Consider the following 27,035-nt stretch of genomic DNA (forward strand, 5'->3'; position numbering starts at 1 on the left):
TGTTGCTGGGGGGTGCAATTTGTCAGCTCGAGGTACACAGAAGGGTACACGAGACCCCCCTTTTCAGTTAACGTTGTAGCAATGTATTACCACCCACACTCTGACACCATTGTTGTAGCTGATAGCACACGATGTTGAATTATTCAACCTATATATACGGACAGAATTCTTTTACAAGCGAGACGATTCAGTCTTTCAGAAAAATGAGAATGGTTCAAAATTCATATAACTAGTCGTTTAATAAAGTGTTTTCTTCCCGTTTGTATTCAGTAACTTGTGCCAACACTGAGGTAGATCAACTTAATAATTGCGTTTTCTTTATGCCATGTCTTTCAAGCGCGCCTTGTGGACTTGAGTTTGTAGTTTACTTTTATGATTTCAACTGTGGACCTGTTTGAGCCCAGCTTACCTGCTGACCACCGTGTTGATATTTGCACCCGAAATCGACCCACCACGCTCTAAATATATAGTTTTGACCTCTTTTTTTCCTTCTTGAGACCGGATGCGAGCATGGGGTAAAATATATGACCTCGTTTTAATCAGCTGATGTCACGAGCCATGTATTATACATCTACCCTAACTCCCGATTTTGTAGTACTTCAGCAGGGGTATCTCCTCCCCAGTGTTAAAAAAAATCACCACATCATAGCACACCAACCGCATTTACGTCATCGATTTTTGATGTCTTTAGTCCTACGTCACAAAAATGGGCACCGATTAACAATCGCGTTTTGCAATAGAAAGTTACACAATGCCGTATCTCAGATACCAGTTCATATAGATCTTTTTGTTTGCTTATATGAGCTACAATCGTCAGTTAGGACCCGATAAAAAGTTAATTAATAATAAGAGTTTTGATTTGACTATTGGTCCTCTGATTGATCTGGCACGCGCTAACCACGATGTAAGGCTACGGATGTTGACATTGGATATTATAATGATCTCTATAATGAATATTTAGCAGTGTCCATTGATTTTCTTCTCGCTAAGCAACGGGACCGGTTTCTTTGATGAAATAAACAATAGGATTTAAATAGAAAATGGTTAAAGTATATGTTATAAGTATGGGTGTTCGTAAGTGAATATGATGCCAGAAGTCAATGTGTATAAAGAAACGACAGTCAAGGGAGCAGAGATCAGCTTTCACCGTGTCAGCTGATGCTAACAGTCTTACACTTATATATATATATATATAAATATATATATATATATGTAGATGGTGTATGCTTGTGTGAATAGAACCGACCCCTCGTGTTAGCTCCAAAAACCTTTGTATAACGAGGCTATGGGATAATAAGAGTAGCACTGTCACAGGCATAAAGCACGATTGAACTACAACTAATACATGAAGTGGATGTACCGATAATATCAACATAAAAAAATCGAAAGGCAGCGGACATAATTTCCTTGGCTCGTTCAACAGCCATTTGATGGCGCTCCTTTTCGAAACGGAAATCGAGACTGTAGCACATGGACAGGCAGCTCCGAAGTGTGGGGCCACCGATCTTGCTGTTTGTGCTGAACTTTGAAGATATAGAGCCGAGTAGATCATGCCGGTGTGGTAGCCAAGGACAACAGGTGTTGATTCAACGTGTGAAGAGATATAGTGGACATCCACCCAGTCCTCCATGGCCAGTTCGTCCCGAGGTACGACCCCGTATTATGCGATGGCGCTCTCGTAGCTCAAGTCAGGCGGTGAACTAGCATTCTAGTCCATCGTGAATCTTGACCCTCAAAATACTCACACTATTATTTACGTGCAAGATATTTACATGTAAAGCATCATGATTGCCTTTCGAAAATGTTCTAATTCATTGTCAGTCAAACCCATGTGAATACCCATCAGTGTATTACGCAGTTAAGGCGAACATACTAGACTCCATTTTAGTATATATGCATAAGTAAGATTCGTTAGCCAAATCGCACTCATCAATAGCCCCTGTCACAAGTGCAGGGCATGTAATGTTCCTATTTGACCACGTTTCACCCCAAAATTTAAAGTCTAGTGGTCGTTTGACCTGTTGACCGATGCATACCCTTGACTGGCTATCAACCAAGTTTGACACTAATTTTGAAACTATTATGGAAAGCAGTTACTACTATTTATCACCAAAGCAATCTTAATGACATCATACTAAATATACGCAAATTTCTCTCTAGTATGTTTCCTTTACAAATCTGGATAAAATTTAATTGATTGTGGTTCAAATACGAGTCTTCTTTGAAGCTAGCAAACATTAATTGTCATGAATTTAAAATTTGAAAATTGAGACCGTCTTTGTTAGAAGCCCTGTGTCCGTCCACAGCTGTCAGTGGACTTTAATAAAAAAAATCTCAAACAATGGTCGATGGACTAGGCTTTGTTTAGTTGAATGTAAAGCTATTGTCATGGTGGCGACAATAGGTTATCTTGAGCCATTACCTACCGTCTTGAGCACATGGCTAACCTCGCTCTTACTCCTAAGTATTTGTGACTTATTTACTGGCCAGCTAGCAGAGAGGAAATATACACATTTTTTCTTCTACATTTGTAAGTATTTTTATACCACATGTTGTAAATAAGACATAAGTACCAACCACCACTTGCTTTGCAAAGTGGGGTGCCCATTGGGTGCCCATGGCTGACCCAATCATTTGAAATCGTTACTGTTGTTCTTATTGCCATCAAGTATGTAAACTATGGAAGATATGTTTTTAGTTTATTGTAAGCAATGAGCCTGGTATAAGGGATGACTTATAGGGTGGGTTCATCCATTGTTGACCTCATTTCGTATTTAGGAAACTAAAACATTTACAAGAGAATCTTCTCTACTTCATGGGGCCTTGGTTGTAAAACATGAACATTATGTCTTATTTGCTTCAAATTAAAAGCTACTGTTAAATCATACTTGTTATGAAATAGACAACAATAAAACTTTTAACTGAGAGGATATGTTAAATAGTTAATTGGCAGTTCATACAAGAATAAGGTTGTATATGAATTTGCAGATTATAAATCACAAATACTATTTCACAATATCTTCAACCTGGCATTATTTCATGAGTCACAAAACTAACCATGTTAAAGAGAAATGTTTACATGATATATTAGTGTAGATTGATAGCTAAATTAATGTACAGGTTATTATTATTCATTTAAATATATACCTTTAACTTACCGATAGTGTATCAATTAACCACAACCTCTTAACCATGAATGACTAAAAAATAATAATCTAGATTATCTAAGAGTAATAGTAAATGTATTTGTACGAAATAAACAAAAAATAAAAAGGTGATTTATTTCTTGCACCATATAAGAATTTAGATACATGTAATAGTAAATATCTTTGTATTAAATATATAAAATAACAAGAGGCTCTATTTCTGGCATCATATAATCTAAATATCCTTGTAGTAAATATAAACAATTACAAAGTAATCTATTTCTGGCATCATATAATAATGAATGAAAATAGAAGCACAAGCCTTTGGTATATTTTATATTTAACCTACAATAATAGCTTAAAATATTTTAATGATTAGGCCATTTTTGTAAAATTTTATGTAAATATATATCTTAAACACTAACTGATCATTGTTATTATTATTAGGAATATACAATATGAAATATCCGTATAAACATATAAAATAAAGATTATGTAGTTCGATAACTGTACACAAACTATCTAGGCTAAGGCAAAAGTCACTCCTCTTAACTGGAAGTGTAGGCCTATAAAAATGTGCTCTACTATTAAGATGTTTACTGTAAACTCCCACTCAGTTCTACTAAACCTAGGCTATATCTATATTTTGTTTCATGGATGTTGAAAGGATATATAGCACTGTAAAAAAAACTTTAGACAGTAGGAGAAATACAATGAAAGTTAATTTAAAAACAGGCAATTGAGGGAGGTGTGGGAGTAGATTGTACATCATCTGTATTATACAATTAGTATAAAATATAATAAAATCACAATTTCTCCTAAAAATAAACTTCAGATAAATATGCGAGTTGATTACTTTTCCATTCTTGGGTTTCATTTGTATTTTAAACGTTCATATCTTAACCAATATTTTTCATTTTAAAATGTAAAGTTTCATGGCATTCAAAATATCCATATTGTTATTCTTAAAATAATACCGATCGTATTTATTTATCTAGTATAATTAATTTTTGTAATAGAAGCCCTTTCATATCTTTAATATGTAAGAGCTTGGTGAAATTTGCTAGAGTACAGCTTGTTTTTAGGGTATTATTGAGGACTTCTTGTTTCCGCCATAAATTATGTTAATGAACCAGACTAATGTTTTGGTTTTAATATATTACTTTATTTCCCAAATTTATACCTCTAAAGTCAAATTTCTTACATTTAATTAACAACATGATATATTGGAAGGCCTTCAAGAGAAATATCATTAAAATAATTAAGAAAAAACGATATGTTATGAACATAAATGAATAACAGTGAAAGTAGGTCATATTACAAGGAGTATGTTGGACAAAAATCTTCCAAATTTCCAAAGTATTGTAATTGATATAAATGAAGTAATAATAATATTGTTTTGTAATACATTTTGCAAAGGTTTTATAAGTAAATAAGTATCTATACTTAAAACAGGCAGTTGTATTGTTACACAATATCTATTAAAATTTGCAATTCTTAGATATTATGTTTATTTTTAATTTCAAAATGTACAGATTACAAAATATTTATAAATATTTAATAACGATAATATAGCAAACAACAAACTATTTAATGGAATATTATGTTTAGATTGATTAAATGATTATTTACAACAACATATACACATAAAAAAATAACCAATTATTGAATATGATAATTCTCCTCCCAGTAATTCGCCAAATGGATATTCTGGAAAGACAACATTACACCATATAGTAAAATGTTTAAGCTGCTGAGATAGAAAAATAGTAATAGACATAAAAGAATATCATTGAATATATAGGTCAGTTGCTTCTAGAATATTTGTATCCTTAATAGTATTTTCCATCACATTGTATTTCCCATTAAACAAAATTTATTACTGTCAAATATTTACGATATATGACTATTAATACATATAAAAAAGTAATTTGATTCTTAAGGAATATGCAATAAGAAAAACATGCAATAATATATAAAATGCAGGACCAATGCATTCTTAATCTAAACGATTACGATAATTAGGCCAATCCAGTATTTTAATGTTTCAGATCTACTGGAGTTTAAAATTGTAGTAATATAGAAATAAATAGACAATAAATGGCGTGTTTTCCTGTTGACTAATAGCATTAAACCTTCCTTTATACTCCACGACTTCTATGATAGATACCTGTACCAACTTCAATATCATTGGATAGTTTCAATCTATTTATAAATATTAAGCAAAGGTGGCTCATTGGCCCCCTATACACCTGACCAATGTTACATGAATGAAACGTCAAATGACCGTAAAAGAACACCTATTTCACGCGTTTACGCTCATATAAATAATATATTCAGAGGTCAACCCAATTTATTTGTACGTTCTAGCTATTCATAATATATTATTTCATTTCAAGAAACAACACCCATGTTCCTCTTTTTTTGATCACAATGTATTTATTTATTAAATTTACCTTTTTTTGTTATCCCATTACTTAATTATATCAGCTTGTACTCTTTTTACTTTTTTGTTTTTCAAAACACCATATTGACACACCGTAACGTGTTTGTGTTTTCATTATTTGTTACAAAACAATACAAATTGAATAATAAATCTTACCGAAAAATAGTGTTTGTATATAGTTTTGATTTGAAAATAAAATTGAACTGCTGAATATTTTGTTACATGTCAGTGTATAAAAACTCTTTATGGTACCATGTAATGAGTTATTAAATTATATTTCTTAAATGATCTGTATAAAGAAATAGTAATAATTTAAACTTAAAATTGTGTCATATTTAGAAATCTGGCATATTTTGACAAATATTAATAGTAATAAATGTATAGGTTTATGTACTTACTGTTGTTAAAGTTATTATTAAGTTTTTGATGTGTTTTGTGTGGTTGTTTCCTTTCTGTCATTAAAATCATTCAGTCTGTTTTCCCTTCTTCCATTAAGATAAAATATTCCATATGAGAATAAATTACCCAATCTATTAGACTATTAAGAACTTTTAAATATATATAGAACAGAAACCCTGTTCTGACATTAATTATTGGTAAATAAGATAAACTGTACCAGTAACCTTCTATATATTTAGACCACTGTGGCCTAATTCTTTGACTATCAAATGATGTTTTGTAGTTGTACTTGGATAAAACAAAAATGGCGATTTTCTGTGGGTTTCACATTATTTTTGTTTTGGTAGCTGTCAAACGAATTTCTGTTTTGAAATGGTCAACATGTATGACATCTTGAAGATATCATCTAACAGGCATAAAGTAAATTTTATTTTAAAATAACAACTTTGGCCATTAGCAGAGACCATGCGACAACTGGGGCATCGCAAAAACAGCTGGTCAATCCAGTAATGGCGGACATTGGCTTCCGGCTACTTTTGTAAACAATGCGAGAGCTTATTGGCCATTGTCCTTACAACTTCTTCTCTACTAAACAGTAAACTAGGCTAACCTTCTAGGAATAAGAAAAAAGAAAGAAAGCAGTAGGTTATATAAATAATTACATTTCTTGATTGTATTTGGTCTGGGTTACTTCAGCGTATAACAAGTAAATATAAGGTATTAGATTATCAATAAGCCATTTATTATTTACTGGCTATAGGTATAAATATTTCAAATATCAGTAGATGTTATATATATTTTAAAAATCAATAATTTTACAAGCAATGATTGTCAGAAATAATGAAGTATATACATATTTTTTCACATTATTTCTCTATGATTCGTTTTGTTAGAGTGTACAAATTTATATTGAAATTGATTTTTTTGTGATGTCTTAATTCGAAAGTGATGTTCATTATATTCAACATTATAAGTTAATAGAGACGATTGTATTATTGATATACAATGTAATTAAAGTAATAGAATAAAAAATAGGTATTTAATTTTTAAAAATATGTTCTATTAGTCTATTAAACTAGTGTCCTGTAGGTATAGTAACTATATGTTTGTGTGGGTATTTTTTTTTAATTGTAAAGATTAACGAAATAAATACGAAATGTTGAAACCTTGCATGCTAAAAAGATCGTGATGATTTTTATATTCCACATGTATCTGAAAAAAAAAACAAGTTACACCGCGAGGGGCACACACAAATAACGGCAACATGATCCCGAAAATTTAAAATTCCGAAAATAACAATTCAGGAACTACACGACAAGATACACACAGGCCTTGCACTAAGTAATCGACGCGTAAATCATGTATTTTGCAGAGAATTATATCTGGATATTGATTGGATATAGACCAAGTTTGAAAAAACCCAACAACAACAAAAAAACACATAAAAAAAAACAAAACAAAAAACAAAAACAACCCCACCCCCCCCTCCAAATAACCCCCCAAAACCCAAACAAAATGGTAAAACAAGAGGAAGTAAACAAAGCTGGGTACTCAATACATTAGAATAATACTCCAAAATGGCTATAGCACCCTACGGAACTTGCAGATTGACACACCTCTTGACCGGAAACATGTGCCATAGCACCAAGAGATGAGCAAGTAGTTTTACAATAATTGTATTTTAAAACATTTGTTACAATCCTAAAACAAGTAAAGTACTACAAAACACTAAATCAGTGTGATATGCACGTGATTAAAATAGGTATGCACAGAAGCAAATCAACATCAGTGTGCAATATAATTATATTACTTAGTATCAGTAATAACTAGATGACACACAGTGACAGTGAAACAAACAAAATAACACCAAAATAATATAGTAAATGATACCACTGACTTGAAACACAGGATATGTTACAGGGTAGCATTAACACAAAGAACAGTAATTCCCCAAAACAAGGCAACGTAATTCCATAACCCCCAAACAAAGACACATAAGCACCATAACACCACAACACTAGAAACACAAAGCAACATAAAAACACCATACACCAAAAATAAGGCGACATAAACACCATAATCATAACACCAAAACCTAAGCAACAGAAACACCTCAAAACCAAAACAAGACCCCCACCCCCACCGCACCCACAAACACTTTTATACATATACCACATAAAGTGCAGCAAAAATTGTTATGGTTAAAAGTAACACAATCACCATGGACTTAAAAACTAAGAAACATAATCTATAATGTAACCGGAACTCTATAACTACAAAAGAAAGCAACACCCCAAACCCAATGTACTATTTGGGACGCCAAGTCTTCGATTCTTGAAAATGGCTCTATCCAAATCCAACGATTATAGATCTCGACGAATACCTTGTATTTACCACGTTTCCGCTAAAATAACATTTTCTTTGGTACTCAAGTTATCACTTGCCTGTTAACACTGATAGTAAATAAAATCTTTTATGGGCGCATCATTTAATGGATCGACCTGAAGCCTAGTCACCACAGCTGGAAAAACTATGGAAAAATACGTTATGAAGGTTATCGAAAATGTTAAAGTTTGCTTCTTTTATTTCTATAGACATTAAGCATGCTTGAATATTATATTTCTTTGCTATCCATTATAATTGAAACTAGTTTTTATATTTTCGTTTTTATAAGCTTGCTTGAAATATAGAAAAAGAACATCTCTTTCGACGAATATTCACTTCGTATATTTCATGACATTTTCTTAGTTAAAAAAAGAAAATAACATTGAATCGAACCTTTATTTGTTCTTTTTTACAACCAGAACCTAAAAAGTGTATCTATATGTGTCCAAGTGGTGACAGGTGACGATTTGTAATTAAGCCAGGTGTTGAACTAAGAATATTATAAACGCACAAACTACATGTACTACGACTAATTACCTAGATTACAATTTCTGTGAAGTCTCAATACGCGTGGTTATAAATCAGTGAATTATTTCCAATGATAATTTCACGGCTATTAAATTTGCAGTTCTTTTGTTTCTGACCATTGTTTGACTCTTATATAATTTGGTAGTTGTGCTCTGAGCGTACCGTCACCTTACGGACAATTAATTATTTACGTTTCGCTGCCCTATATGATAGTAGTATCAGGTGCAACCCTTTCCGCATGATATGTATAGATTGAATAAAAATGCATGTCGGTGTGTCGAAAAGCAATACCGTGTTAGTACCCCTGCGCCATTTGGATTGTACAATGAACCCCTTTTTATATTAATAACCATAATTAGGATGATGTTAATGTTGGTTGACACAGTTAACCGTACCATTATAAGCTATATTCTGTATTAATAGGATATGTTTAAGTAACCATGCTCAACCATTGATTAAAAAGGAGAAAAATCAATGTTACTTCAAGTAGATTACATAATGATGATCTATGTATCGTCTAGGTTTGGCTGAGGCGCCAGATTTTAGAGAGCGCATGTCTTCTTCTTGTTTTGGAATTGGTAGTTTTCTAAATAAAATACTCGATTTTAATCCGGTTTGAAAGTTCGAAGTGGCGTTGACTAATTCTTTTTAATGTGTATTATTGTCTGATTAATGCAGTGGTTCTCAACCTTTTTTTTTTGCCAACGGCATACCTTGGAACACATGAAAAAATAGCGGCACACCTGGCTAAATATATATGAAAAATATTTGAATTTTGCAAAATAAAAACATGGCAAGTCATATACGGCATAGATCCGTAGACAGAGACTAGTCATAGACACATAGAATGACTCAAACTAAATAAAGAAAAACACAGCTATGAAGTTACCAGTAGACACCAGTGAATACTCAATTGGGATCACATGGTTTTTCGCATTTTCTTAGTGTGCCGTTCAAAATTTCGCGGCACACTTAGGAAGATCTCGCGGCACACCTGTGTGTCGCGGCACACTGGTTGAGAATCTCTGGATAAATGAGTTATTGGTATATTTTAAGAGCCCAGTGTTTATCTTGAAAATCAAATATACGTTTGTGTCTTTGGATTGTTATGGCAATCGATAGCAATACTTATGTACCTAGCTTGTAGTACACGTATTGTATTCATGCTTACATAGGGTAATTAACATAACGTATACTAGGCAATGTAAAGAAAATCAATGATGAACACTAAATACATGTATCCGTTTTACTTCTCGGCACAATTTCGCGTCTTGACAAGAAGAACGAGATCATCGTCACTTAGCTGATCAGATGCTTTGTGGTACCCAGATGAACCTCGGTTTCGTCGCATAAAAACTATAGCATTCTTTTCGTCATAAATTTCATAAGCCTGTGATTAGCCCGTGTTCTGGAGATATTGAGCTACATACACGACCGAGCACGCAACGCTCATCGTATGTCGTCCTTTCGCGGAAACCAAGTCATTGTTCCTCTGAGGTTCTTCACCTTATTACAGCCTGTCCGTGTACTAAAATGATCATTGGACACGAGAATGGTAATAATGGAACGATGTATTAGATAGCAACCAAGGTGGCGCTTTGCAATCGCTTCCTTGGGTTATTCCAATATAAGTCGTGGTTGTTTGTTGGCGGTAGACATGTGGTAAATGCGAGTTCATTGACTTAGATGTAGTGTAGTAAACCAACGTCTAATACAATAACAGGGATGGGCACAGGTAGGTGTCTTATGGGGTGAACTAGTATGTCAGTATAGTTCGCCGGACCTCTTCTAAGTCAGTATGAGTACGGAGTCCATACTGTTCGTCTCCATCGCAATTGTATGTTAACTTTTCTGATAAAACAACCACTGCTTTTAGAAGGGCATTCATTTGCTACATGTATTAGTCTGTGTAATTCCAAAGTCTCTTATCTAAAATCATATGGCTCATTACCGTTATTACTAACTGAACAAGCTTATAGTTGAACTATAATGATTTATATTTATTATCCACAAAACCTTATTTATTGAACTGTAACTTTGAGATTTATAAGACCGATTTTACTTCAAGTACATGCACTTACATGTAGATACATAAATAAATGTTAAAGCAAAGGAAGTTGGCAAATATAAAATAGCTATCGGAGACTTTGGTGACTTAAATTTTTTTCTGGCAGTTGATACTGATAGATTGTGACATCACTAATATTTTTGAATACTTTGGGTACTTAAATTTTTATTTTTTCCTGGTAGTGAATACTGATAGTATTTTAGCTAGATTTGTGGCATCACTGATGTTTTTGAATACTTTGGGGACTTATGTTTTCATATTTTTTCATTTTAGTAAATTCTGATAGAATTCTACCGATATTATGTTGGCATCTCTAATATTTTTTAATACTTTGGTAGTGTATACTGGCAGAATTCTAGCTAGATTTGTGGCATACTTTGGGGACTAACATTTTTTACTTTCATTGGTAGTGAATACTCATAAAATTCTAGCTAGATTTCTGGTATTAGTAATGTTTTTGGATACCTGGCCTCCCCATCCCCAATCTTGATACAGTGAAGAAATATGAAATTGGTTTCCCAAATTCAGATAAGATTATTCCATTCTTGTTCTGTCCACTGGGTTGACAACTGGGTGGACACACATTGTTGTCATCCTGTCAGGAAAACAATAGGGGGATATTGTTCCAAAACTGGACTATATTTTAATAACAATGAGAACGGGTGAAAGTGGTGATGACCATTCAAATGTTTGGATGATGAAGGGAATTAGAGGGGCTCTTAGGGGTCAAGAAGAACACAAATAATGGACCAAAGTTAATCAAATTTACCCCAAATAGTTCCAGACATTTGACTAGTAATTCTTGTTTGTGTTCATCATCAGTGTTTTTTCTCAAAATCTTCCAAAGTTATAGACTGTTAATGCTGTAATGTCATGTTAAATTTATGAGGGGATGTAGACCCTGGTATTATAAACTGATGTGTTATGATGTGTAATAGATGTATTATGATGTACCCCCTTAAACATTGCATTCTTTCTTATTAACAAAGCTTTTAGTAAATCTTGGTATAACATTCTTCTAATTCTGCAAACTTTGCAATACCTGTAAGATGTTGTTCTGATAAAGTTTTATTTGAAGGGAATCTCAGCTAGGTCTAGATTTAGATTGCTAATTTTGAATAGAGTAATTGGAAAAACTATATTATGCCCATGTCCTCAATTATTTAGCAGAACCTAGGACTGTTTTGGGTTTTAGGAGCTAAAAAATTAATGGCAAACTAAGCTGTGCTCCTCAAATTATCTTTACATTTTAATGAACCCAGATCCCAATAAGACATAGTTCTTATATCATATATTTTGTAAATTTAGTTTAGTTTATGGTTAATAACGCTAAACAACTTAGATTAAATGTAGCTGTGGAACCCTTAGTTTAGAATATCAATTTACAGTAAGATTGTGTTAAAAACAGTTTTTCTGGAACTTGACAACTCTTCTTTTTTGGGCAATTAATGCAGCTAACGTTAACAAGTTGTGTATTGTAGCCGGTTTGTTTTTCATGTTATCGTATATTTCGTTCAATTATTATGCCAATATAATAAAGCAATCCTTGTCGTGTAATGGAGAATACTGTTTTGCGTTTTGTAAAATACCTATATCGAAACAAAAACAGCCATTGCATTTTGTGTATTTGACAATTGTTATCTAGCTATAACTAAAGAGGGCATTTAATACACAAACGTCTAGGCACACGCAGAAGTATCTAACAGTCGCATACTTTCAAGTGTTGGACAAAATCACATGGCAGAAGTCATTTTGGGTTGTCAGCTTCTTTTTGTTAGAAAAGGAAGTTGACCTTGAAACACCTAACCCGTCTAGACTTTAGATATTGGCAGCTCATGTCAGTATTAAGAATTATTTATGCCGACATTATGTTTTGTAGTTGTAGGTCCATATATATAACCAAAATATATTATCAGTAATTGTCTTCACGACAATGCATGTTTATTTTATCCATGGCGCATGTCCGAAATGGGTCTTGTACAACACCGAATTATGGTGGTTATTGGTATATAGGATGTGTTTTTGGTCAACGGTAGTACAAAGGGTATAGTTTCTCAATTTCATAATTTATCTTAAAAACTGTTCAGTTTCATGTGTGTAAGAATTTCGTCTTCATTTAATAACAGTTACTGTTTTGTGAAGGTCATTGACTATATTCATGTAGGTAATGGTATGTAATATTTTAGTTCTGACCTCAAGTTAATTTGTTTTGTAAATTCATTTCAAGGTGTACGTCTTCAGTGTGATGTCACCATTTTCATTTGGATTTTGCGACAAAGAAGCCCCGCCCCGTCTGAGACATTTTGTCCGAAAGTGTGCTTTGGAAGCAGAAGAAACGAGTCTTAAAAATCAATCAATATCCTAGCGTCTACAATCTCCAGGAATTTCAATCAGCTTATGGCGTCTTATGTAAAGATGTTTCATATGTAAGGAAAGTATAATGGCAACTCTTGTCTTTCGGTATGATGTCTTCAGTCACTTATAGAGCAGGTACATTGCACTTTATCATCATATATCTTCGATGAGTTTTCATTACAAGTTTGACAACCATGTACTGGCCAAAACTGATGTCTTTTTAAATTTAGTAAATTGAAATACTTAACGTATGTTAATAATATCGTATGTGTGTAAAAATGTATATATTTGTGAGGTATTGACACGTTGGTAGGAAGTACTCATTAGCTATGATAAATTTTTATAGCGCAGGGGTGTGGGTACACGTACATCGGTGCTCATTTAAAGATACACCTTCCCACTCACCCTCCACAAATTTATCAGAATGAGTGATGCAGTAAAGCATCCTTATAACCCAGTACGTTGTGTATTGTTTTGATGATATGTACGCGGTGTACCTTTTGTAGAATACCTGATACCACTTTTGATTTAATAACATATTTTATTGTATTTTTGCATAGTAGAACATAGTATTTTTTACAAGGCTCCCTGCTATGTCTTTTTGATAAGGCAAACACTGATTTAGAGTTGATTAATATCTTTATTTTAAATATTGTAAATTGTCTGTCTTATTAGATCGTATTGTGGCAAAAATGTTATGAACTCCATTGATATGTAAGATCAATGTACACACTGATTTAAGATACAAATGGGATTTAGCTGCTAGTTTTCTGCAATAATAATTGATGTTCTATGTAAATAACTGTATTTTAGAAAACATTATAAAAAAATATGGGAGCTGTGATAACGTATCATGCCTTTTGCACGACAACCGTGACTACTTAAGCTATCTGGGGAAATGTTTTGGCCTGGATTTCATAGAAACTGAATTCTACCTAGTAAAGATATCCTATCAGAGATTTCAATTTATAACATTTAATATTTAAAGGCTTTTCAGAACAAGAACAGTTGGCGAATAGGGGTATCGAAAAGGTTCTGTCGTGTACGGGCACGTCGTCTTGTTTGGACAAAGGTCAACTAACTTTCGAATAGGTTTAACATGATGGTAGTGCTCTATCTCATTTAACATGAATTCGTCCCACATGATGGTTTCATTATTCTTTTTTTTAATTGTTTAATGTGATGGTCTGCAACATGCCCGAACAATAAGTTTTGATGCCAGACTAACGTGTCATGAGTTAAGATGAGACATTATGACAAAGCCAACTAGTTTCAGCGCTGACAGTCAAATTAAAACAAATCCCTAAAAATCACTGTGTGTCATTGAAGCATGAGGAAGATACATTTAGCCACTGTCCACTAAGATTGTCGTTAATAATTATATTAATCACTTACTGCATGTGCTCCACATGCTAAGCCATTATTGGCACTAATGCCGTCCAACCACTCGGCACGTACGCCGGTCATTAGAATTAGGCCAGTTTGACCTATTTAATGGCCATTGTTATGCTTTTGTAGTGACATGCCCCCAGCTAGGATTCAGCTCATATATTAACTCCCTTTTCAGGGATGTTACCCTTCTTGCCTTTATTGAGTTATTGATCGATCCCAGTTTTAATTTGTGGTAGTTATATTAAATCAAAATTGTTGAGAATGATGCTTTCAGACTTGCCTAAAATAAGAACATTAGCTCTTGTTCCTTAATGGTGGGTTTAAAAATCTAAAATTGTAAATATTTATCTTTTGATCAATATTTATGGAAAGTGAATAATCGATAGTCTGTATACTTGTAATATTGAGTGTCCAGGTAGTTAGTAATATCACCAATATTCTCAATGTTTAATTTATTATTACACGTATTATCATCAACTACACAATTTGGTTACAGCAGTGTCGGTTTGGATTAAATGTTTTAAATCGACCAATTGTATTTCTTTGAATGATTAAATGGATAATGCGCTGCTTTCAGAAGATCAATTGATTATATATTTTTTTAAATATGGATCTTATCGCATTAGTTTTTAACTGCAGTATATTCATACTATAGCAATACTTTTTCCGTTTTGAAATTTAATCGATTGAATGATTATTTTTATAATGTAAGTTACTGTGTCCCTTGTCTTATTTTATTCTATGACGTTTTCTGGGTATATTATTTTGAATCGATATTAATAAACGCTTATGATACGATTTAATAACTATATGTTATTTTGGGTTGGCTAGAATTGATTTATGTTTATACTTCTTGTGAATACATGGTGTGGCAATATTAGTATTAGATGGGATAATGTGATATATGTTAGTTTTACATGTAATAATGTGAAGATCACTTGATAAGATGCTGATCAGTGATCAGTTTTTACACCTGAATTTATGTTACGTTACATATATAGGTTATGATAGAACTGTGTTTATTTTAGACTTTGCGCGGGTTGAGGGAAAATCGATATCTCGGAAGATATAAACCCGTTCAACATTTCCTTCCTACGAATAATATCCTCGATCGAATAAATAAAAGAAAATTAGCATATAATTTCAGAAAATAGTGCCCGAATTGTTCTCCTAGGAGTATCCAAATATTATACGATGAATACTTTCCTGGAGGTTAATACTGTAAGATAACTTCTAATGTTAAACCCCGATCCTTGAAGGAATCTGACTGATAATAATATATAGCTAATATTATTGTCATTGTACTGAGCATATGTGGGAACAATATAATATTCAAATAATTGTTTAAATTCTTGAATAGTTATCAAAATAAGAATTATTATAGTTTAACAATATGTTGGGGTTTGAATAATTACCTATAAATATAGTTATTTAGAAAACATTCAAATAGTGTCGGTTTAGGTCTTATTTTTCCAGATTTATATAATCGAATAAAAAGGGGGAAAATACACGTATTACCATTGTAAAGTTTAATTTGCAATATGCATGTTTGTATGTCTATATAGAATATTAAAATTAACTTATCTAATAGATAAATATTATATTGAGGTGAATAAAGACTTGTTAAAAAAACCACTAATTTAACGTAGGTTGGTGCTACAATAGCCCTCATAGTGGTGCCGGCTACAATATAAAGTGTGAGATTTATTTGCAAAATTTGCAAAATAATAATTGAATCGTTGGAATCATTTTTCCATTCTTATCTGTGAAATTATTTTATGCGCAAGTATGAATGTGTATTAATGCCAATTAAGTTAAACTTTCAATTGTAACATATGAGGATTAAAATAGGTCCAAGAATTGTAAAATTAAATTCTCAATACAATCATATAAAACATTATAGATTCAATATCATAATTTTGAAGTACACCTGCTAATTGACGAATTTGTTAGTCACGCCTGGAAACAATCGCGCCATTTTCTCATCCAACAATATGTGGACTTTCATCTTAATAAAAAGAAGTATGGTTCAGCTTCAGCACATATTAGTTAGACGAGTTTTACATCTATAGCACGCTATCCGAGATCTATCTTGTGAATCCAATACTGCATATTCAGAACTCGGTTCTTTAGGCCAATGGCGGCTCCCTTGAGAGCCATTTTGAATTTATTTAACGCCGTACACACAACCAACTTTATTATCGATATTTCAATCAGAATGTACTATACCCTGTTTTAAGTCGTAGTTCGATGTTCACGGACGATCCTATATTCAATACTTTTCCCAGTAAGATTTTTAATTTTTTCACTTCTAAACTACATATGTCTTCTTTTTAAAATAGAATATTTGGTATTATTGAACTGTTTTCAGTACATGGTTCACTTAATCAATTTTTAAATTTTTGAACAATTTATTGTGGCAAGTTATTTGAATTCACAAGGTTTTGTTATTTAATCCCTTTTAGAGATTATATATTTGTGTTTTAATGGATTTGGTTCATTAGTTAATCTGTGCTGGTTATAATTTATTCAGCATTTTACGCGTATTTTAATCAAAATTGACTTAATTAATAGTGTACTCTATTTATTCAGCAAGTTACCATAGATTGCATTTGGTATTTTTATGGATCATCAAAACAGAAATATTTTATTTTAAAAACTGTCAATTACTACCATGGGAAGTGCCTAGAATAAATTCTTTGATAATAAAGAAAAGCTTTCTATATGGTTGTTACACTCAGATACCATACATGTGGTCATTGTATCCTAAATGCTATTTTGACCAGACCAGGGTCTGAACTGGACAATGGCCAACTTAAGCTGCTAGCTGAAAGGTTATTTTTCGGTCAAATAGTGTTGTATTGTTTATTTTCCCGAGAATAAAGCTATATATTAGATTTCCGGCGTTTTTGTTGTTGGCAGGCTATTTCCGCTATACATTTTTTTTTTGTGAAATATTTTTCATTAACATAACTTCATTGCCAATGGTCTGTTTAACAGAGAATTCCACATGCCTTTTACTGATTAACGAAACATAAACCGTTTCATTGCTAGAATAATTTTATTTACGTAAAGATAAAGAGTGATTGCAGATCTGTTAAAGCCCAACGGACGAAACTAATCTTATATGGTGATATAGGTAGTACTTAGAAGTCATTATAGTCTACCATTTAATATAAACTATACCTATCATTGATCTACCTACCTACGCAATGCGGAAATACGTTTTGAAATTGATAGTTGTTAATTTCAAAGGGCCGGGGTCATGTATTAGCAGTCGCATATTTCTAGTTGTAAATTAATTAACAGATTAGTTTCATATTTTCTGAGAAAAAAATAATTCTCTCATTTCTCCTCTGAAACCGATATAGATATTTTTTGTTCATAAAACTTAAAAAAAATATACTTGTTTACCTTTTTAAAATTCAATGAAGTATTCAGAATATTCAATTCGCATTGATTTGCGTATTTTTGTTATTTATTTTAATTTGGCTTAGGATATTAATAATAGATTTTATATTTCTTCTCTTTTAAGGAGGGGGAGGAGGCCGAAAGAGAGGACATTGTAAGTGGTTTAATGTAGCCAAAGGTTGGGGATTTATTACACCTGACGATGGAACACAAGACGTATTTGTACACCAGGTAAAATTCTTTATTATTAGCTTAGAGAAACAATTTGTAATTTTTTCTTAGGAAATCGCTGTATATATTCCTATAATAAATACGCAGATAAGCTAGACGTTTAGTTTGACCAGTTGTCTTTTAATATTGTTGTCTTTAGCCCTAAATTGTCAGTTCTACAATGGACTGTTTTTATTGTCCAACTCTAGACATTATTCCAAACGATATTTTTTTTAATCGACTCATTGAAGGTCTTTAATTCGATTCAAAAGTTTCCATTCATTTTAAGCCTTCGCATGTGTTTTTATTTTCTGTTTTCAAGGGGTTTTTGATACACACAAGAACATTTTTTATTATCTAATTTTAATTGGGCGTGACATAAAAATTGTAGTTCTACCAAAGGATATTTATTGAACCATTAAAGTGAAATTTATGAATGAACTACCTAAAAATATGAGAAAGGGCTTGAATAAATATTTTAGAAAAAAAGGGTTAATATTATTAGTAAAATACTATTAATGTGATGATCATATATAATCTTTGATCTGCCTACTAAAATTAATTATTTTAAATTGCCAACGATATCATTTTATACGCTGCAGATGTCCTATATACCAATTACTGTCTTTAGAACAGCTCTTGATCCTTGTTTAACTATTTTACCCCTATAGTTCCGACTGGTTAAGGTATACACTAACTGAAGGATAAAATTATCTCATGGTGGACTTCAATAAATATTTAATAAATTCGCTAGTAGCCAATAGTGGCGATGGATTAAATTAGAAGAAAGTAATCATAGACAGCCCGAGGCGACAGTGTCTCGAACAATAAGATTATTATAAACTAAACTAGCAAAGTCTGTATTGTGGTTCTCATCATTCTCTGAAACCAACTCTCTCTTGGTTAACCAAGAAAAAATACAGTTATCATTTCTTCAGATTTTCGTGTAAACATTCATCAACCAGTGAAGTACGGCACTCGTGCTTTGGAAATTGTTGGGCTTGGGGTATTTAAACAAACGTATAATATCTTTCTAACGTTTCAGCGTGAAAAAGTCAATTATTTATTGATTATTGAACATAATTGTCCGAATATCTCATGTCATAATCTTCACATAAGTCAACGCTTTTCCTGTTAAGACACCAGGAGTTGACGTGTTTGCGAGAGATGCTTTGATTATCATATAAAAGTTAGCAGGTGCACGCGTTAAACCGATGTGCATTTACGATGCAGCTGCACAATAGCTGCGTTGTGTTGATTTTACAGTTCGTAACTCCTCCCGAATCTGAGCGATTATTGACCCGTTGGCGTGCAGTTATTTTATCGTGTGCACCCAATAATAAATGGCACGCCTTTCTTCTGATTAATGCTTGCATTAATCATTTGTTAACCTATAGGATGTGCAGTTCTGTATTTCAATGTATTTCAAACATACTAGAATTAAAGTTAAGTATTTGATTTAAAACCATATACACAACCCGAAGGGTTACTTTTATTTAAAGCCCAGATATTATTTAAATCGATTAGTTAAGTTTCCGTTGGTTTCTATTGGTTTTATACCTCGATGTGTCTTCCTCTTAGACAAATATAGTAACACTAATTCTGCTTCTTTTTCATACACTCCTTTTAAACAGTTGAATACAACAATTAATGAAAACATTACGAGACAAAAAAAAATATAGTTTGCTATTAATTCTGTCCATGATGTTATGATGATAAATATCGCCAAACCGACATTTATTTTTTTTAAAAAAAGAAGATATAATGCTTTTTTTTTAAAAGAAAATATTATACCTTTAATCACTTTCACAAAATGTTAATAATTGACACAGGTGTGGCATAACCATTTCTTAAAATAAAACCTCAATTGAGATATAATAATTTCAAACGTCCGTGATATGCCGAGAATATTGTCTTTTGTTGGGATTTCAGATAATATTTAAATGTTAGTGCTACATTTTACATCCAATTACTCCCGTAAAAACCGCAGTCGTCAAGGTGCAAAATACTATAATGAATAAGCTGGAATTTAGCCCAGCATGTGTGACCCACTTAAACCAGAAGTAACTAGAGTCAAAAAGGAAACTTCTCTTAATAATTTATGAAACATTTAAATAAACTGTATAATAATCAGTAAGCAATATGGAAGTAGGGGGAAAATTTGAATAGAGCGTGAAAGGTTGAAAACTATTAACCCGGTTATATCAAATATTATTCTACAGGATGATCCCACTATAATAACCCTATTTTCAACCAATGACCACACTCTTGTAGCATAGTAACATCTTGCTTAATCGATGATGTTAGGGACGGGGTATCCACGTACCGACTTTAAAGGGAATTTCGCATCACACGTGGGCCAAAGGTCAAGGGTCCATTGTATATTTTCGGCCATTGATCGCTTGCAATAGTAAGGTATAGGAGTGGTCATACACAAGGACCCCATAGGTTCTTTTGGCCACATTTGTACCCATTTATCATAAAGAAGGAATTTTGATATTAACCCCCTTTAAACAGATAGTTATATCTTTTTCTTTCCGTTCTAGTCGAAGATGACCCCGATAATTTTAATTGAAAAGGAAAAGAGCATTCTAGGCTGTTCATATACAATCTATGAGAGTGTCATACTTGAATTATATTCAAAATCAAAAATATATAAATAGCAACATGCTTGATATAATCCATTAATTAAAAGATCACAAAAAGGCAGACCTCGTCTTTTAATTGATGGTTTATTCTCAACTCAAATACATTTCACCAGACAGTTATTTCTAGAATCTCTTATGGTACAGATTAAAGATATTTTAATGAAAGTTATACAGGTTGTGTTTTCTCTTCCTAAAATAAACTGTGATGTGTAAACGGATCGAAAAAGTTAATTTTAGAATCTCTTAAATTTGATGGACGGTAACGGCTAATTATGGATCGGGTATTACCATGACAACGAAAACAGACAATATAGATTACCTGATCTTTCATGGTGGAATAGGTGATAGGAATAAACAGCGTGATGAGTTCATTCCCCAGATAGTAACTTTTGGCACCTTCCTTTATTTGGACATCTATGGCACTTTCTTGTAGAACGTTGAACTTCTGATGAGATATACATAAACTTGAAATGATACTGATTTGGAAATAAACAACAATTGCAGTTAGAAAATAAATTACATAATTGTTGTATTGACTAAAATATTGAAACAAGACAAACTAAAGGTTTTACTGCTACGCAAACGAAGTATAATCTAAGAAGTATAATCTGACCTTAGTGATTAGGATAGATCTGTTAAATTTAACTGTTTAGTCATTGACCTACCGATATTTTATGAGGATTGCCATTGCATGATGCTGAAATTTTCTCGGTAAGGAGTAGTACCTATTCATTTCACCATTTTTATAAAAAAAAAGAAATATCATTTTTGCTATAGGTTATTTATTGAATTCTACCTGAATAAGAAATTAAATGTTTTGTTTATTTTCAGTCTGTGGTGTACAAATCAGGATTTCGAAGTCTTGGTGAAGGAGAAGAGGTTGAATTTGAAGCTAAGCCTTCTGGAAAGGGTGTTGAAGCGACTTTTGTAACGGGTCCAAGTGGTGGAGAATGTAAAGGAAGTGACCGAAGACCTATGTCAAGGAAGAAATTCCGCAAAATAAGGTAGTTGACTTAATGTGTAAACAATATATTTTAATAGGTTACCGGACCAGGCCGAGAGAGTGCATGGGGGAGAGCTTTTTGATCTTTTGTTGCCATGTTGTCAATCCGTTAGAATAACGTCATGTCGTCAAAAATAGTGTCTAGCTTGATTATTTGAACATGAGAGTAAATAAATCAGTCATAGCCTTGCACCTGGCCAAGTTATTAGCACACAGTCATTTACCGACTCTAAAAGCTGACCATGGGTCAACAAAGAAACCCGTGTATATATGTAGTAATGCTCACGACACTTGCGCAAGGGAGCCAAAAGTAACCATGGCAACTTTAAGAAGCCCGGTCACCCAATCAATCTATGTAATGAATCCGGACAAACTGGCTGTTTTGATTAGGGGGCCTTCAGCGATCTGCTTGACCAGTTATAATGGGAAAGTTAATAATAGAATCTCCTTGTAGATTTCCTCCTTGTCCAAAAATGACCACTGGGTCGATCCGTGATTTGCTGCTTTTAGAGCTATATGTCATTTAAGAAGTCATTGCTGACCAATCGAGATATCTATTAACATTTTCTTCGTGGCTTTTCTTTTTATCCCATCACATGCTTTAAACGATATTTCTATTGGACACAGACTATAATTTGATTGAGAGATGAAAAGCTTCTGTCCAATATGACCTTTTCTCGGTGTTTTTCTGATATATCATGAACTAAAGATATTGGAAAACTCTACGAGAGAGTCTATATAATTATTGGATTTCTTAGCCGTGGCTGTCTTGACATGGTCAACAGACACCTCAGCACACAAGATATTTCTGCTACTTTTATTGGCCAATGTTAAATCAGATCACGGCTTCCTAAACTTAAATATATTTAATATATTATTTCACAAAATGAAACCAATGCCCACAATGCATTTAAAATTGATCTATATATTGAAATATACATATTTTTGGATTAAAAAATGTGATATTATCTGAATTTCAGATGTTATAATTGTGGAGATTTTGGAACTCACCTTGCTGTGAAATGCCCGCATGGACCCTTACCAAAACGATGTCATAACTGCAAGTCTTCGGGTCATTTGATAGCCGATTGCCCTATGCGCAAAAGTCGCACTGACAGCAACAACGGCAGCAAGGGGAGTGAAACCAATGGAACAGATAACGATGGCTTAGGACCAATCTGACGCAATCGCAATTGTGGGAAATTTTGGACAAAACATGGGCAGGATAAAGGCATGATTCTGGACAATCCGTCATGAGATTGCGGCCTGCTTCGGCGTCATATTCATGTGTCACTGTGTTTTATAGGACTGACGTGAAACGTCACAAAACGTTTGTGCGATTATCATTTAGAGATAGACTGTTCGAATTTTTCTCTTGATATGGTGTTTTTTTTTGTAAAAGGATATTAGCTGTCTTCCTGTTAACATTGTTGGAACGAACCAGCGAAGAGCTCTTCTTGAGCTTAACAGGGACTTCATTTACAGTGACGTCACTTCCTCATTGTCTCGTGCGCCAAAGGCATAACGGGATGGCGATCTACCTCACTAAGCTCAGCACCGATCAAGTGATATTTTTAATGGTTGGCCATTGTTTATCTGATTTTTCCCCTTCTTATATTTCGTTATTAAGTCCATTGTAAGAGCGTGAGCATTAGTATGACGTATAATTGTGACATAAATACCACAGAATACCTCTTTATCTGTATCAGGTACAGTTTTAACAGTTCCAGCACCCAAATTGCAGTTTTAGTATGACCGTGGTCATTTTTCATTAAACAATAATAACCATTTTGTGTTAATTAGGACAATATCGTATTATTTTTATTTTGAAATAAATTTTGTTATAATGTAGTGATACTTGTAGTGGCGTCCTGTGGTGGTGTCGCTGTATTTTTAAAAAAAAAAAAAATAACATGTACATTTATTTCCCCTAGTCAAAATGGTACTGAATTTGCAATTACAAAAATGGTTGCACCGTTGCAATGTTCGCCTTAGTTAGTTGCTCCATCCCCACTTTTCCCTACCTCTAGTTTTCACTTTAATTTGTGTTTATGTATTAAAAATTCTATGTATTTTTGATAATGCGTGTCTACTTATATGAATAACTACGACCATGTCGTATTTCCTGGGCACATATTGAGTTAAAGAAAATTCTCCCAAATTAACATCTTAATTACCATAAATACCTTAATTATTTTTAATGCCAAAACTTTGTCATGTGAATGTCGGGTGTAATTATTCAGTGAGCTCGTTTGTTTTCTTAATCAACTGAGACCATTTGTTTTTATGTGCTTTTTTATTTAGGTTTCTGTCATTGCTACAATATATAACTAATTGTGTAAGTGGAAATATTTTACATTAGTGGACGACAGAGAAAGTTGTATGAGTACGAAGCTGGATACCAAATACAATATTAAATATCCCACAGAACCACAAAAAATTAAAGTCCCTCGCGTATTTGAACAAAAATTGTCTTCCGCAACGAGAAGTTAAATTTTTTTTATATTTCTTTTTCTTAAAAATCAACTTGATCTCAAATTATTACATCGTATTAATGTCGTTCATTGTCGAAATTTTGAATCACACGTGAATCTTATCTCGGTGAAAAATGGAGATATATTGAGTAGGTTATCTCAAAAAAATGTCATTAAAAAGTAACCGGAGATAAACTGAGCATGTTATCTCAATAATTCATAATAAAATTGTAAATTGAACTTGAACGGAGTTATCTTGAGAACGTTAGGTTGTACTAACGTTTTGGCGACGTCTTCTGAAGACTGTATTTTACGTTGTGTATTATCCACCTTAAGGGAGTATAATGGCGAAGATCTTGAAACAAGAGTAATTTTATTTTTCATTTTTTGTTGTAAGTTGTTAAAATATACAAATACCTCTAAAAAGATGAAAGCTACCTCCATATATGGAAGTCTTGATATTTTTATACACACACACATACACTAACATGGGTCATTGTGACCATAGAGATTTAAAATCCACCAATTACAATTAAGAAGAAGAGTGTCACCGAGGTCGATTATATTGATTATACATATTTCCGGTCAATTTCATCCTACGATTACGTCATTTGTATGTATGTTCAAAACTTTTACCAAACATTACTCATATTTTGTACTTATGACATACTAATACATTTGCGACCAGGCGTATTACTTCAGTCATAGAAAACGCGAGCAGCAAATCACACCATCATTGAAAATTTTGCAATATCAGTCAAACTGAGGAGAAATTAAAATCCGTTTGTCCTCTCCATGTTTGTTATTTGAGACCAAAGTACACCCACTTAAACATTCGGAATTAAAGCGCACAAAACGACACATTCATTCTGATAACAGCTGAACATATTCGGAGTCTTTTCGTGTTTTGGGGGGTTTTATTTTGTTTTTCGAAAAGCCAGTTTACAGTTTTGAATATCTGAGTAGGAATACATTTAATGCGAATAAATCAAGAAAGGCTGTTATCAAGGACAAACGGGTTTTAAGGATATTATTAAATAATGTCGCGGAGGAAATGTTACTAACAACGGGTTGTGACGAGTAGTCAGGAGTCTAATTTTAATAATTCTAGTTTTTTTTATGAAAAAAAATATAAAAAGACCCAGCAAAAGAAAGATTATATTATTTGTATATGTAGTTAATCTAGTAGATCTTTTATGGCGTTCTTAAACTCTACTTTCTATTAAGTGGACAAGTGTTGACGATAGCAAAGATCCAACAAAATTTTACCTAGCACAGTTGTTTTATATAACTGTCGATTAATCATTTCTGTAAATTGATATATTGGTTTCTTAATACTAACTAGTCTGGTCATTTACATAGGCATCAAACACGATCATACAATTTCTTAATTTAAATAGAATGATAGAGTTTTCCCTAGTGGGCTATAGCCATTTATTCTAAATTTTACTATCGTCGGCACTTTGCCATGTCTTGTGTGTTTAGCATAAAAATGGGCATTGGAGATATGAGTTATGTAATAATTGTCTACGGCGAAACCTAAAGTTCATTCATTGAAAGATGTTGCTTGTTGTTAAAGGCGAAACCACACCTCAGGGAGCATTAAGTATATGTACATTTCCATGTCACTTTAGACTGTGGTGGGGATCCCAAAACATTACTACTACCAATATTATAATATTCTTTTTATTACCCCTTTTTATTACTAGCTTATTGCATGATCGTTTTTTTTATTTTACTGAATTTATAACCAATGCATGAATGCATCAAATAAAATTAAAATCATTATATTCCACGTATACTTAAAAATCAACTTAATGGTACTTGCAAGACTAGAATTAGATGAAGTAGTTTATTTCATGCCTCCCATAAATTATTACTTTCAAGTATCATATCAAATATTATTTTATATCCTATATCATTTTTGATTTTTCTATATTGTCATTTTTTAAACTTTAGTTTTTAGCTTGTGACATATTCACGCACACAAAACTGTATTATTTCAACGAAATTATCGAATTGACTGGCTGCTTTATTAAGAACTAATTTGAAAGCCATTATTTGATCACTACATATATATCAAATTTTATCAATTTTTTTATCTAAAAATATTTTGGATTATCATATGCGTGTAATAATAAATGTTACATGATATATATTATATTTTTATTATTAAATACATACATACTATTATACTTACATAGATATATAAAATTATCATTGAATGCATGAATTGACATAATTTTAAGAAAACGTGACGTGTCATTTAATTAGCGTTGTTTATGTATTGTGGGTGTATTTTTATTCGCATCATAAATCAGTTAATTCTCTATATTCAACAAATAATATTAAAATGAACCATAAGGCGTTGAATCTTTAAAGTTTTGGACCACTGATTTGGAAACAATTTGTTCACACCTTACTATTTTACATTATCAATTATACTATTTTAATTATACCAATTATTTGATATGATTATTATTATAATTATTATAGGTCCCCACCCTAGTCTTATTATTGGCAAATTACTGGTTGTATATTTAAAACAATGCGAGTTGTCTATTAAAGTG

At 32.5% G+C, this 27,035-nt stretch overlaps 1 protein-coding gene across 1 annotated transcript; it reads left to right on the plus strand.

The window, feature by feature from the left end:
* The first annotated feature begins 1,326 nt into the window (after positions 1–1,326).
* Positions 1,327–27,035, plus strand: LOC126812355 (protein lin-28 homolog). Its single transcript, XM_050538722.2, has 4 exons — positions 1,327–1,647; positions 18,255–18,361; positions 21,820–21,992; positions 22,972–27,035. Exons 1-4 carry the CDS (start codon positions 1,629–1,631, stop codon positions 23,171–23,173), a joined length of 501 nt encoding a protein of 166 aa, XP_050394679.1. The 5' UTR covers positions 1,327–1,628; the 3' UTR covers positions 23,174–27,035.

This window comes from Patella vulgata, chromosome 2 (genome assembly GCF_932274485.2).
Source record: "Patella vulgata chromosome 2, xgPatVulg1.2, whole genome shotgun sequence".
Taxonomy (NCBI): domain Eukaryota; kingdom Metazoa; phylum Mollusca; class Gastropoda; family Patellidae; genus Patella; species Patella vulgata.